Source organism: Podarcis tiliguerta (genome assembly GCF_965153285.1).
Source record: "Podarcis tiliguerta genome assembly, chromosome: Z".
Lineage (NCBI taxonomy): Eukaryota > Metazoa > Chordata > Lepidosauria > Squamata > Lacertidae > Podarcis > Podarcis tiliguerta.
In genome coordinates this window covers 857,888-873,426 of record NC_139553.1, presented here as the reverse complement: position 1 = coordinate 873,426, position 15,539 = coordinate 857,888, and the positions used below count along the sequence as shown (strand labels likewise).

At 48.1% G+C, this 15,539-nt stretch overlaps 1 protein-coding gene across 1 annotated transcript in view; it reads left to right on the top strand.

Annotated features, from left to right (window-relative positions):
• Positions 1–15,539, top strand: part of ADGRD2 (adhesion G protein-coupled receptor D2) — a 71,427-nt gene that overhangs the window by 25,356 nt on the left and 30,532 nt on the right. Inside the window, exons 11-17 of the mRNA XM_083422933.1 lie at positions 559–673; positions 3,988–4,093; positions 6,547–6,602; positions 11,361–11,493; positions 12,514–12,617; positions 14,929–15,031; positions 15,167–15,320. Coding sequence (XP_083279059.1) covers positions 559–673; positions 3,988–4,093; positions 6,547–6,602; positions 11,361–11,493; positions 12,514–12,617; positions 14,929–15,031; positions 15,167–15,320 — 771 coding nt within the window. The remainder of the gene's footprint in view (positions 1–558; positions 674–3,987; positions 4,094–6,546; positions 6,603–11,360; positions 11,494–12,513; positions 12,618–14,928; positions 15,032–15,166; positions 15,321–15,539) is intronic.

Below are 15,539 nucleotides of genomic sequence, written 5' to 3'. Positions count from 1 at the left end.
ACTTCTGTTACTTCCCACCCAGGTCTTGATCACTAAAATGTAACCTAAAATTGTCATTTAAAAAATCATTTTGGTAGTACAGCTTGTTCCCTAAGTTTTATGGCAGTCACACAAAATTTGGCCACCCTGAGCGTGATCTCTAGATCCTTGTCCTCTACCAGGAGTTTGGACCCATTTTGGAGATTTTTGCAGAACAGGAGTGATAAATACCAAGCATATATCCCCGTAGAAATGGCAGCATAACAAGACATGAGAGACAGTTTCTACCTCCATCAAGCCGCAGGGGCAGACTCGTTCCACGTACGGTTTACCCTTGAATCTGCCCTGCAATAAGGCAGATGGCAGCAGGTGGAATCTAGTGAGGGTAAACGACCGTCTGTATTTGGGTTTTTGTAACTTTGTAAAAATAATTTATTGGGTTAAATCCTCTCCATTATCTTTTATTGCTGGGTGTTTATTCATCTCGCTCACTGTTGTGTCTTATGATTTTTCTGATATTGTAAGTGAGCCGGAACTGGTCTGTGACCGTAATGATAAAACTCATTCATTCCCGCCCAGGTCTGCGTCAGATCACCATGACCAACACCTGGTACGGCTACGGTTCCCTCCAGCGTCTTCTCACCAGTGGCAATGCTGTGCTCCAGGATGCGGCCGTGTCAGACGGGGGAAGGAGGTGGGTGAGCCGGGTCATAGCTCAGGCCTTTCCTACCTGACCCAACCTCCTGATTTATTTTTCACCCAGCTCCTTTAGTACCTGCAGCTCATCAGGCCCTGGAGATCTGAATTCATTTGAAGTAGCCAGGTGTTCCCTTACCACCTCTTTTCCTGTCTTGGGCTGCAGCATCTTCCACACATCATTGATTCAGTTATCACCAGGTTGGGCATCGCTTTCCTTGTGGGTGAAGACAGAGGCAAAGTAGGTGTTGAGTAGTTCCGCCTTCTGTCTGTCGCCCAATAGCATTTCCCCGTCTTCTCCATGCGGAGGACCCTCCTCTTGCTTGTTCTTCCTCTTACTTTGGACATAGCCCCAACCCCTTTTTTATTATTTCTAACCTGTCTTGCAAGCCTGAGCATATTCTGAGCTTTAGCCAGCCTGACTTTCCCCCTGCAACTGTTGGCTACACGTCCGTACTCCTCCTTAGTGATTTCCCCCTTTTGCCATTTCTTAACTCTCAGCTCATCTGTAAGCTCCTTATGCAGCCACAGTGGTTTCCTTAGATGCCTCCCACTTTTCTTTCTTGTTGGAATTGTCTGCAGTTGGGTCTTCAATATTTCTCCTTTTGGAAACTCCCATCCATCTTGGACTCCCTTCTCTTTGAGTATTTCTGACCATGGGATCTCACCCAGGAGCTGCCTAAGCTTTTCGAAACTGGCCTTCTTAAAGTCCAGAGTGCATGTCTGACTACCCTCAGCTTTCCCTTGCCTCTGTATCATGAAACCCAAGAGGACAGGATCATTTCCTCCCAAGTTTCTGAGCACTTCCACTTCATCAATCATCTCCTCCCTGTTGGTGAGGACCAGCTCCAAGATAGACGATCCCCTTCTTGCTTCTTCCATCTTCTGGGAAATGAGACAGTCAGCGAGGCAGTGGAGGAATTTGTTGGACCTTACATTCTTGGCAGAGTTTGAATTCCAACAGATATTGGAGAAGTCTTCTGTGACCACTATATCTCTCCTCTCCTCTGAACATGTGCAGAGGAGGGCGACCAAGATGGTTAAGGGTCTGGAAACTAAGGAGTGCTTGAAGGAGCTGGGTATGTTTAGCCTGGAAAAGAGGAGACTGAGAGAAGATATTATAGCTATCTTCAAATATCTTAAGGGCTGTCACATGGCTTCTTTTCTCCTGCTCTGGAGGGCAAGACTCAAACTAATGGAGATTCTGACTAAACATCCATGACAGATGGCCATCCAACGTCTACTTTATAACCTCCAAGGAAGGAGAGTCCACCTGAGGGAGACCATTCCATTGTTAAACAGCACTTTACCACCAGAAAGTTCTTCCTGATGTTTAGTCAGAATTTCTCCTTTCTTGTAACTTGAAGGCACTGGTTTGAGTCCTCACCTCCAGAGTAGGAGAAAACAAGCTTTCTCCCTCTTCCATGCGACAGCCCTTGAGATATTTGAAGTTGGCTCTAACATCTCCTCTCAGCCTCCTCTTTTCCAGGCTAAACATACCCAGCTCCCTCAACTGTTCTTCATGAGACTTGGTTTGTAGACCCTGAATCATATTGGTCGCCCTCCTCTGCACACCTTCCAGCTTGTCAATATCCTTCTGGATTTGTGGCGCCCAGAACTGGACGCAGTATTCCATGTGTGGTCTGACCAAGGCAATGTAGACTCACCAGAGTTAGGTGGACCAATTATTTTTCTTGGTATAAAACAGCTTCCTATAGCAAACAATGGCACCATTTAGCCAAAGCTATGCAGGACCAATATGATTCAGGGTCATATTGTAAAGCGGAGGCATCACCTTGCCAACAAAGGTCCATATAGTTAAAGCTATGGTTTTCCCAGTAGTGATGTATGGAAGTGAGAGCTGGACCATCAAGAAGGCTGATTGCCGAAGAATTGATGCTTTTGAATTCTGGTGCTGGAGGAGACTCTTGAGAGTCCCATGGACTGCAAGAAGATCAAACCTATCCATTCTGAAGGAAATCAGCCCTGAGTGCTCACTGGAAGGACAGATTGTGAAGCTGAGGCTCCAAGACTTTGGCCACCTCATGAGAAGAGAAGACTCCCTGGAAAAGACCCTGATGCTGGGAAAGATGGAGGGCACAAGGAGAAGGGGGCAACAGAGGACAAGGTGGTTGGACAGTCTTCTCGAAGCTACCAGCATGAGTCTGACCAAACTGCGGGAGGCAGTGGAAGACAGGAGTGCCTGGCGTGCTCTGGTCTATGGGGTCATGAAGAGTCGGACACGATTAAACAACTAAACAACAACAACAAATGCAGGACCAGGTCTGGTCAATATATAGGTGGGTGACCACCTGGGAACCAGATGTATGTTTCCATGATGGAAAGAAGGATGTATATTAGGGTTGCCATGTTTCAAAAAGTGAAAACCTGGACACCAAAGTTTTTGCCTAGAGATGAAAACTGCAGAACCTAATTGTCTGGTTTTTTTGGGGGTGGACACAAGGTGGCGCTGCCGCCATTTGCATTTCAGATAGGGAGGTGGAGCTTCTGTGGGCATGGGAACGGCAGAAATGGTTTATCTGCTAGGCAGGTGTGTGAGAGTGATTGTGGCTCGTTCACTCTTTATATTAATTAAAACAAGCGCTAGGCTGGCTAAAGGAGAAGTTCAGGTCTGCCCAGGCAAAGAGATTTCTATATGTTAGCAATTTGTTTTGCAGCAAAAACACCTTCAAGGTTTATTCTTGTACCTGATGCAGAGGGAAGCTCATGCCTGTTTAGGTGCCACAAATCTCGTCCGTGTTTATCTTAAGAATCTGCAGCCTGGCTTTTTCCTTAAAAAAAATAAAAGTAAAATAAATATTCAGGGCACTTTGCAAAATTCAGTATAAAATCCCAGCAGGAAATAACAAAAGTTTGCTACAAGAATCCTCAGGACAGCAATGCACATTCGTGAATTACTGTAAGCAGAACTGTGGACGCAGCACATCTACGGATACAAATGAATGACTATTGAAAGCTCAGGTGAGCAGAATGAATTTGGCCCTGGAGTCTGAAAGCGAGGGTCATCGTGGCACCTCTGCTGCTTGTGGAACGCTCTCCCCGGGGAGGTGGTGCCATTGTTTCATATCTTCAGCGCCAGGCGAAAACATTCCTTTTAAACCAGGCCTTTGGCTTTTACCTATGCCTTTTAGAGTGGGTGTGGTGTTTTAATGTATGCCCTTCCCTGCCATATTTTAATGTATATATGTGGGTTGGTTTGTTGGTGAGTGGTTGAGTCGCTTTGGCAAAAAACAACAACACAAAAATGTCTAGTAAATAAATAAGCAAACACCTTTTCCATTTCTGCCCCAGGTACTTGAGCACCCAGGCAGGCTCCTCCATCATCTCCTCCTCTCTGGTCAGCGACTACGAGGAAATCAGCACCGCTGTGCGTTACCGCCTCTGGCACCGGGTCCAGGTGAGGCTTTGCAGTCCATTCCTGGTGCGAATGGGCATCTTTGTGGATAAACATGCGGAGCAGGGGAGAAGAAGGCAATGGTTGTGGAAGGGCATGGAGTATGTGGAAGAGCCATAGCTCATTGACAGAGCAGAAGGTCCTGGGTTCAATACCCAGCCACAGAGCCAGGTATGGCTGGAAGAGATTTCTGCTTGAAACTCTGTCCGTTAGTGTGGAGAAGTGGCTCCCCCACTTTTGGGGGCCACTGCCCCCCTTGGTTTTATCAACTCATCCAGTGACCTTACTCTACCCTATAAAACACATTATTCAGATTAGCAGTTTGCATGACCCACTAAAAAAACATCAGTGTTGATTTCCCATTTGTTCAAAATGCAGTTGGAACTAGTAAGTTTAATTAACTCAGCAAAACGGATGAACTTGAATTGATCTAGTGATACCAGCGCTTCAGAGCCTGAGAGTCACTTACACTTCCAATGCCCCCCTGCTGCCCCCTTAGCTCTCAGTGCCCCCCCAGGTAATTTCACTGCCCCCCAGGGGTGCTACTGCCCACCTTGCAAACCTCTGAGCTAGACAGATGGAGCAAAGGTCTGGTAACTTCCTATGTTCCTGCGAAGGGACACTGGTGCAGACCAGGGCTGCTCAAGATGTTTTGCTGCCTGAGGCAAAGGGTACGATTGTGCCCTCCTCGCATTCCTCACTCAGAAGGTGAGTGGACCGGCAGGTGAAAGAGTGAGAGCAGAGTCCGACCTCAAGCTTCAGAGAAGCAGGCTAGCTTAGGATGGCCAAGGCCAGGCCAGGCTGTGAGACACAGCCGGTGGCTTCAGGAAGAATTGCTGGAGGCTAATGACAGGGCCGGCCCTGGTCGACAATTACCATATGACTTTTTTTTTAAAAAAAGAGTAATGTGTTTTTGTGCACATACCCCAATCCTATGTTTGTGGATGACATGGATGGTCAGAGACAGTCCATTAGGGAAAAAGCCCAGTCCCTGCTTCTCAGAATCTGATACCTCTGGGAAGCCCCCAAGCAGGGCATGGGGAAATTTCCCCCTTCCACCGCTGCACCCCAACAATTGATGTTCAAAGCGTGCCGCTTCTGACCCTGGTCTGCATAGGCCATGGGTGTGGAACTGGATCCATCCAGCAGCCTAGAGCCAGGACTCTCCCCCCCTCTGTGGGTCCTTTTGGGAGGAAGGAAGAACAGCCCACCAGTCAGTTGCCCAGCATCATAGTGAGAGCCAGTGTGGTAGAATGGAGAGAGCGCTGGATTAGGACCTGGGAGACCAGGCTTCAAATCCCCGCTCTACAATAAAGGTATGTATGACCTTGGGGCGGTTGCTGCCTCCCCAGCTGCCCAGACTGGTTGTGGGTATTAAATGGGGGAGGAGGAGACCCGTGCGCAGCACATTGAGCTCCCTGCAGGAAAAGATAATATATATTGTCAATGTAAAATAAATAAAATAAATGTTTCAGGACTGAGCCTGGCAGCTTGTAAAAGAAAGTTCAGGGTTCTTCCTCTGGAAAGGAAATATTAGGAGCGCAGTCCCAATTCTCCATTTTCAGAGCGGCCCTTTTGGTGTTTGCATCTCTTGCGTCCTGCGATGTTGGGGAGATGGCCAGGTGGGTGGGAACAAATGAGGACGCCTCACAAAGCCTAATTAGGCCCTTAGGTAGAGGTTCCATAACAGGGGTATATAGCCATTGTGATTGATAGCCGTGGGTAAAAAGGTAAAGGTAAAGGGCCCCCTGACCATTAGGTCCAGTCGTGACCGACTCTGGGGTTGTGGCACTCATCTCACTTTACTGGCCGAGGGAGCCGGCGTGCAGCTTCCGGGTCATGTGGCCAGCATGACTAAGCCGCTTCTGGGGAACCAGAGCAGTGCACAGAAATGCCGTTTACCTTCCCGCCGGAGCGGTACCTATTTATCTACTTGCACTTCGGTCTTTCGAGCTGCTTGGTTGGCAGGAGCTGGGACCGAGCAACGGGAGCTCAACCCCGTTGCGGGGATTTGAACCACCGACCTTCTGATTAGCAAGTCCTAGGCTCTGTGGTTTAACCCACAGCGCCACCCGCGTCGGTAGCCATGGGTAGCCTTGTCTAATTCGTTTTTAAAGCTCTCCATGTTGGTGGTCATCCCAAGGTGGTGGTGAGCCTTTTTATTATTTATTTATTGAATTTATTGCATTTATGTCCCCACCTTTTCCTCCATGGCACTCTAACCACTACACGCCCCGGCTCCCCTTCCTCAAAGTGGCCCATGTTGCTGCAGGGTGGCTGCCTTTGTGTAACAGGCCAGGTCCCAGCTGGTGCTGATCGTGGTGTTGTGTTTGAACTGGCCGTGATCGAGAGGGCGGGGTTGACCCTGTCGTTTAGAGTGGATCCCCTTTGGGGCTTGGTCCAGAGCTTGCTTCTCTGTAGGGCTCAAGACTCCCACTGTTTCCGTCCCACCGCAGGCTCTGCCAGACCAGTTTGTGGAGCCAGTGTGTGCCTTCTGGAACTTCAGCAGAAGGTAGGTAGCTCAGGAAAAGGGAACCGCCATCTTGGCTGCATTACGAAGGGAGCGATGGAGAGAGGAAGAGCTTAGCAGGCCTGGAAGCTCAGATTGAGGGGGGGAGGGCAGCAGTCTGTAGGGTGGAGGGCCATAGAAGCACAGAGCTGTAGAATTGGAAGGGACCCCACGGGTCATTAGTCCCAGGCCCTGAAATCCAAGACTCACAAGTAAGGAATCCCTGACAGATGACCATCCAACCTCTGCTTTAAAATCTCCAGTGAAGTAGAATGAATGAACGGATCTTTATTTGCATCAGCCATAGGCCATAGCAATAATACAACAATACGATATACAAAAAATAAAAATAAGAAGTCAACTATATAAAATACATTTTAGGGTTTTGAATCAAAAGTCAAATTTGTTGTTGTTTAGTCGTTTAGTTGTGCCCGACTCTTCACGACCCCCTGGACCAGAGCACGCCAGACACTCCTGCAGTTTGGTCACACTCATGCTGGTAGCTTCGAGAACACTGTCCCACCATCTTGTCCTCTGTCGTCCCCTTCTCCTTGTGCCCTCCATCTTTCCCAACATCAGGGTCTTTTCCAGGGAGTCTTCTCTTCTCATGAGGTGGCCAAAGTCTTGGAGCCTCAGCTTCACAATCTGTCCTTCCAGTGAGGACTCAGGGCTGATTTCCTTCAGAATGGATCGGTTTGATCTTCTCACAGTCCATGGGACTCTCAAGAGTCTCCTCTAGCACCAGAATTCAAAAGCATCCATTCTTCGGCGATCAGCCTTTTTTACGGTCCAGCTATCACTTCCGTACATCACTACTGGGAAAACCATAGGTTTTACTATACGGACCTTTGTTGGCAAGGTGATGTCTCTGCTTTTTCAGATGCTGTCTAGGTTTGTCACTGCTTTTCTCCCAAGAAGCAGGCGTCTCTTAATTTCATGGCTGCTGTCACCTTCTGCAGTGATACAACAAAATGATATACAAAAAATAAAAATAAGAAGTCAACTATATAAAATACATTTTAGGGTTTTGAATCAATAGTCAAAGAGTGGCTGTTATTCTAATTGCCCCAGCTAAAAACCTTGCAACCTTTGCTGCCACCCCAATGAAGCAGAGTCCACCTCTTTCGGAGGGAGTCCATTCCACTGTCAAACGGCTCTTCCCGTCAGAAAGTTCTTCCTAATATCTAGTCACAATGCCTTTCTTGTCATCTGAATCCCTTGGTCTGGGCCCCACCCTCCGGAGCAGCGGAAAACAAGCTTGCCACCTCTTCCGTGGGAGAGCACGTCAGAGGAAGATCAGTCTCTCTCTTTTTTTTATAATAATCATATTTATTACTTTTTGAACAATTTAAACACTACAAAACGAAACAAACGCAAAAAAGGAACTTCACAGTACAATACAAAGACGCTACATAACACTAACACATTAAACTAACAAAAACAATTTAAAACACTCAAACAATTTCAATATCTTATCTTTCATTCACTCCTCACACCTCCCTATTTGTATTCCACTTCTGTCAATTGTTCCAGCAATTCCTTTCCATCTTCCTCTGTTTTCTGTCCTATAATTATCTTAACACATTCTAACCTTATTTTACCTTTAAAGTTCTATTAATCTATTTATACTTAAATCCTTATAACATTTCTACTAAAGCCATATAGCTTCATTCCAACAATCTTTTAACATTCATTAATTTTGCAGCATTTCTGTAAATAATCTTTAAACTTTTTCCAGTCTTCTTCTTCCACCGACTCCTCTCCCTGGTCTTGGATTCTGCCAGTCATTTCCGCCAGTTCCATGTAGTCCGTCAACTTCTCTCATCTCCTTTTGGTCTCCTCTTTTGCAGGCTGAGCAGACCCAGCTCCCATGCGGAAGTCTGAAATCTGGGTCATAGTTCCTTCCCGTAAAACAGAGCTTTCCAAACTGTGTTGTGACACATTAGTGTGTCGGCTGCAGTGCGTAGGTGTGTCAGGCAAATGCTCCATACTTAGGGCTGGAAAGGAGTTAGTTTAACCTCCGGTTTCCTAGTAAAACTGAATTACTGTGTCGCGAAATGATGACGCATGTCTAAAAGTATGTCACCAACATGAAAAGTTTGGGAAGCTCTGCTGTAAAATCTCTGGTTCTGGGGTCCACAGCATGGCACCTCTGGACACCCTCAGGTGGGGAAGAAATTTGACACGGTTCATAGTTAGAGGCAGACATACCTGACTAGCAGTTTCTGAAACAAGATGCAAACAAAAACTCAGCTGCTGTTTGAAATCCACACCTTTCACAATTTTTTTGCAAAGGAAGTAATAAAATAAATACATATACTTGGGTTAAAAGTGTGAATAAAAATGCCCATATTAGTGAAAATAATATACAAACATGCGTTGTATTAGAGAAAGTAGTTTTGCAAAAATGGATTTGCCAGCCGGAATTGCATACACAAATGTGTATGTCAAGAGAAATTTGCACTAAATTTCTCATGAGGACTTTTTCTAAATAAAAAGAAATTGCAAAGTCATGTGGAAGTGTAGAGAAAGGAACTCACTGATGGAAAAATGAGAAACTGACATTGAATGGTTCACTCATCCCTGCCTCGGTGCCGGCCAACACCCCCTGCCCCTCTGAGTTTTTCCCCCTCCCCTTTCAAATTGGGTTTTTATTGACTTATTTATTTGAATTTGTGTTGATGGGAAGATGTTGCCATGCTTTACCTGCTGCTTTGAGGGTGTTCTGCGCAATGTCAGTTTCCCCCCCTGTGAAATGGGTATTTATTTGTTCCCATGGCAGTTGCTTACATTTCCAAGTGTGCCTGAAAAATGGGAGACCCTTATGCCTCCTGTGTTCAGTCAGTCAACCAATTCACTCCCTTGCCTGAGATTGATAAGACTGTTATGTGTTTATTCTTAACACCCCAACCTGCTACGAGGAGCCTTTTGTTGCGGAGGGAGGCTCCCTTCTGCAAAGTTATTTGCAAATGAGTGACCTTTCCCTGGAGGCCCCACTGAATTATGCCTCCAGCCTGCGACAGAGGAGAGTCGCTTGGAGAATTATGGCCCGCGAGGAATGCAGGATGCTCAGTGCACCGTAAATATGGTCTGACGTGGGACGTTGTTTCCTTGTCTGGGTCATCAAGGAGCAGATGGTGGGGCTTTGCCAAAAACTCCAGGGGGAGGGGGGTTGGCCTTCACCAAAGAGGATCCTTCTCAGGTCCAGAACCTTTGTGCTCAAAGGTGGCAGCACTTGGGACTCAAGGCGAGGAGGGGGTGACATGTTCCGTTCAACTCAAGCGCAGCGGTGAGGACTGGCACCTTGCTTTGTTTTTAAGGGAGGCACCATGGCTCCCCGAAAAAGCAACTGCTCTGCATTTAGAAGGTCCCTGGTCCAATTCCTGGCATTTCCAGGTGGGACTGGGTGAGACCCCCCTGCCTGAAATCCTGGAGGGCTGCTGCCTGCCAGAGTTGACAGTACAGAGCTGGGTGGACCAATACTCTGACTCAGCATAGGGCAGCCTCTTCTCATGTTCCTTCGGCTGCTGAGGGGGCTGCTGAGTGCTTGTTGTTCCTTCTTCTGGTCATGGTGGCTGGGACTGGGCTTACTGGACACCCAGCTCTGCAGTTCATTGGCCCAGTTCTTCCCAAACCTTTCCAGGGTTCCACAAACTGGCCGCTGGTTCCGGCTTCCCTGTCAAAACCATTATTTAGAATAGCGGTTTGCTCCGACCACTAAGGAGGACGACAACACGATAAAATTCAAAGCAGCAGCAAATAATTGCACGTTTATTCAAAATCCAATCAAAACTGTTTACTTTCATTCTTGTGTTGGAGGGGTGTTGGGCTAGATGATGATGATGATGATGATGATGATGATGATGATGATTTATTATTTACATGCTGCCCATCTGGCTGGGTTTCCCCAGCCACTCTGGGCGGCTTCCAACAGAACACTAAAATACAATAAGCTATTAAACATTAAAAGCTTCCCTAAACAGGGCTGCCTTCAGGGTCCCTTCCAATACTACAATTCTAATTCAACAAAATTGATGAGCTAGATCCAGTGAGGTCTGATGAGTCCTTTGCACCTCCAATACCCACCTCTGTTGCCCCCTCTCCTCCTAATACCCCTCTAAGTAATCTCACTACCCCTTGGGGGTGGTTGGTGGGGGTGGGGGGAGCACTCTGGTTTGGCTAAGAGCCCCCTGTTTACCAGCAAGCCTTTCTGGGGCAACCAAAGCTCTGTGCCTCTCTCTGGTTTCAACAGCTGTTTGCTGCTGACTCCCCTCATTGGGTGCTGCTGGACTTGGAGATAATAATAATAATAATAATAATAATAATAATAATAATAATTTATTCATACCCTGCCCATTCAGCCACTCTGGGCGGCTTCCAACAAAATATTAAAATACCGTAATGCATCAAACATGAAAAGCTTCCCTAAACAGGGCTGCCTTCAGATGTCTTCTAAAAGTCATCTAGTTGCTTATTTCCTTCACATCTGATGGGAGGGCGTTCCACAGGGCGGGTGCCACTACTGAGAAGGCCCTCTGCCTGGTTCCCTGTAACTTGGCTTCTCGCAGGGAGGGAACCGCCAGAAGGCCCTCGGAGCTGGACCTCAGTGTCCGGGCTGAACGATGGGGGTGGAGATGCTCCTTCAGATATACTGGTCCAAGGCCGTTTAGGGCTTTCAAGGTCAGCACCAACACTTTGAATTGTTTGTCCTTCGGTCCCTGTTGAGCTTCTCCCCCTCTCTCTCCTTCCATGCCCTGCCAGCCCCACAGGAGGAAGAGGAGGAGGCTGGTCCACCTCAGGCTGCTCTGTTATCACCTCCCACCTGGAATTCACCACCTGCTCTTGCAACCACACCACCAACTTTGCAGTGCTGCTGCAGGTCTACGAAGTGCAGGTGAGAGAGACTGAACCCTTTGCATAAGGGAGCCAGGGGGCGGGCAGGTTGGGGGGCGGAGGAACAGGCCTTAGTCCCATCCCAAAATGTTTTTTCTGCCTGCAACGAATGGCAATGTGGTGCCTCTTCCTCCACCCCACATACAAAAGCCACAGGTTTGCACTGGCAGCTGGGTAACTCTTTCGCCACAGAGGTGTGTCTGGCACCTTCGTTATACAGCTTTACTCGAATACTGAAGACACACCTCTTTACCTTGGCTTTTGACACTTGAGGTGTATGTATTTGGACCCATGTAATTTCTGTAAATTTTGTTAGCAGAGCTTGCAGCCCGGGTAAATTAGATTGAACTAACCACTTACTGTTTCTGGAGTTCAAAGGCTTTATTCATGCAGGAGCTATTAACAGAATGAGTAGGATAAAAGAGAGAAGTACCAGACATCTTGTCTCAACATGTTGGACGAGAGAACACAAAATGGTTCAGCTTTTAGTGGTGCAGTTAACTTATAGAGGCCCCAAGCAAGTGTTGGATAGATTGCTAGGCAAACAGCGTCCTCATGTGGTTTGAAGCAACACATGCATGAAATAGAAGCTCAAGAGAAGGAAATGTATTTGCTTTTTTCCAACACTTTCAAGTTGTTTTAAATTGATTTCAATGTTGTGCTTTAGTTGTAGTAACCTGCCCTGGGACTTTGGAGTGATGAATGGGTAATAAATGGTAGTAGTACTAGGAGGAATAATAATAATAATAATAATAATAATAATAATAATAATAATAATGGGGCAGTCCACCACACCTCAGTCAAGTGGGCTTTTTGAGGGCGGGTGGGGGTGGTTTGCAGGACATCCTGTGTGGCCTACCCAACTCTATCCACCAGTAAAAGGGAATGGCTGGGGAGGGGCTTGGGTGGAATAGCCAGGGGTTGCCCCTACCCCAACACCCACCAACTGAGGCAGCTGCCTCACTTTGCCTAACAGTAGAACTGACCCTGCTTAGCAAGTTGTTCCTGTGTGTTTGAGCAGAGGAGTGCGGAGGAGGAGTCAACCCTGAAGACCTTGACCTTTGTCGGCTGCGGCGTCTCGTTCTGCGCCCTGATCGTCACCTTCGTCCTCTTCCTGGCAGTTGGGTAAGGCTTGATCAGGGCCACGTCTCCAGAAGCAACACAGGTGCAGGATGGGGGCGATTTCCTTACAGAAGAACATCGTGACACTCTGTTGGATCAGGCCAATGGGGGCCCATCTAGTCCAGTATCCCCCCCCCCCAGATGCCAGAGGGAGACCCCACAAGCAAAATCTGAGCACAAGAACCCTCTTGTGCTATCTTGGATACCCCCCCCCACACACACACACCAATCTAAGATCTAGGCAGCTGCCCCAGGTCTGTGCTCTAGGAAGCACTTGCAGCAACCAGGAACCCCTCCCCCATACGCACCTTTCCCCGGTGGGCTGTGTGCAGGTAGCCAGAGACTACACCTGCATGGAAGATGCCTCTGCTCTTCCCTCTTCAGCCCCTTCCTGGTTTGGGAGACCAAGTGCAGGGGAGGCGCCTGGCGGTTCACTTGCCCAGCCTGCCTCTTCCTCCAGCTTGGAAGCTGCCGCTGGCTCTCATTCCTGCCTGCCACAGGCTCCCACAAACCACTGCCCCCCCTCTCCTGAGTCCGACTCCAAGCCTCCTTCCCCCAGTGCACACTCGTCAGCGCCCTGCCAGTCCCTGCCAGATTCCTGCCTCCAACTGTGGAGACAGAGCAGAGTAATAATAATAATAATAATAATAATAATAATAATAATAATAATAATTTATTTATACCCCGCCCATCTGGCTGGGTCTCCCCAGCCACTCTGGGTGGCTCCCAATCAAGTATTAAAAACAATACAGCATTAAATATTAAAAACTTCCCTAAACAGGGCTGCCTTCAGATGTGTTTTAAAGATAGGAGAGCTGCTTATTTCCTTCACATCTGGTGGGAGGGCGTTCCACAGGGTGGGCGCCACCACCGAGAAGGCCCTCTGCCTGGTTCCCTGTAGCTTTGCTTCTCGTAATGAGGGAACTGCCAGAAAGCCCTTGGAGCTGGACCTCAGCATCAACACTTTGAATTGTGTTCGGAAACGTACTGGGAGCCAATGTAGGTCTTTCAAGACCGGTGTTATGTGGTCGCATCCCTAGTCCGCCCCCTATTCCTCCATGAATTTGTCTCATCCTCTTTCAAAGCCATCCGAGTTGGAGGCCATCCCTGCCTCCTGTGGTACTGAGTTCCAAAGGACCGGACAAATTAATGGAGATGGAGGAGGAGGAGGAGGAGGAGGAGGAGGAAGGCTATTGATGGCTCCTAGCCAGGATGGCCCTGCTCCAGCTCCACAGCTGGAGGCAACAAGGCTTCTGAATGCTAGTTGCTGGAAACACCAGGAGGGGAAAGGGCTGCTTGGCCACTGTGAGAACAGGAATCAGGGCTAGGTGGACCATCATGGACCCGATCCTGCAGGCATGCTTTGTTCCTTATGAAGGGGTGCAAAGCGCTCCCTGTTCTTGCTTGAGTACTTGGCGTGAGTCGTTCCTGACTGTGGCTCCACCGTGGGGATCAGGCATTGCAGGGACTCCCACCACCCCCAGCCAGCAGAGGGCATGGTCATTGGGGGGGGGGGGCTGCAGTTCTGCATTCCGTCTCCTAATCATGTGATGGGACTTGACCAGCAGGGGACCTGGGGATCCAGAATGGCACCTCCCAGAAGTGTTGGCTCTCCAGGGTGAGAGGCAGGGAGGAAAAAGGAGAGGTCCCAGATGGGAGGGGGCTGCTACCCTCTGTAGGTGGGGGTGGGGGGGTTAATAACTGCCTCTACGAGAAGTCTCTACATTATACGCATTCTGTTTGTAGCTTTCGTTTCTGTTCTTGTAGTGTGAAAAAACTTTAGTAATTTTTAAAAATTTGAACAGTCAAAAAAGGGGGGGGGCGTTGCACTCCCAACTTTGTTTCTTTTTTTAAAAAAAATTATTGATACAGCAAGAAAAAAACACAAATACCAAATTACACACAGGAATAACCATAGACACATAATTTTCTTAGCAAACAATAAAACATATATTGGTCTTAACACTAAAGACCCGACCTCCCGTCTAGTCCATATTTCGATTTCATGTGCCAATACACACTTTTTTCATAATTAAACTTTTTCTTAATATATCTAATTTTTTATATCTACCTTGCAACTATTACTGAAGTTCCTCGAATGCTGCAACAGAATTTAAACTACTATGTTTATTTTTCAGATGTTCTTTGAAAACCTCCCATTTTGAAACAAATTCCTGTTTTGATTTATTCTTTATTTTTTCTGATGGACCATCTAATTCAGCATATTCTGTCAGCTTTTGGATCCAGCTTTGTATAGAGGGGACTTCATTACTTTGTTTCTTGACCCCCATCTCCCCATCCTCCCTCCCTCCAGTGTCCCCAAGAGCGAGAGGACCACAGTCCACAAGAACCTCATCTTCGCGCTGGCAGCTGCGGAAGCCTTGCTCATGTTCAGCGAATTGGCCAAAACCAACCAGGTAGGAAGGGCAGGCAGCTGGGAGAGACCTGGTGGGGAGTGTGCCTTTGCCAGCGGGACAGAGCCCTGTTCCTACCAGGGGATCCCTGGCCGCTCGCCCTCGCCTCCCACGGCCTCCTTCCCTTCCTCTCCCCAGGGAGTGTGCTTTGCCGTCACGGCCTTCCTGCACCTCTTCTTCATGGCTGCCTTCGCCTGGATGCTTGTGGAAGGTCTTCTCTTGTGGAGCAAAGTGGTGGCTGTGAACATGAGCGAGGACCGGCGGATGCGGTTCTACTACGTGACCGGATGGGGTCTGTGTCCCAGTGGTGGTGAGGCAGGGAGGGAAAGAGGGGGGAGGCAGCCAAGCTGACTTCTGATTCTCCTCCTCCTCCGTCTTTTGAAAGCCCATACTCCCACGGATGGCTCGATCCGGTTTAGACAAACCCTGTTCCCATCCTAACCACTGTACGGTGAGGTGGACCTGTGACCATGGCCATTGGGTGATTAGTTGCCAGGGGCCACCCAAATGG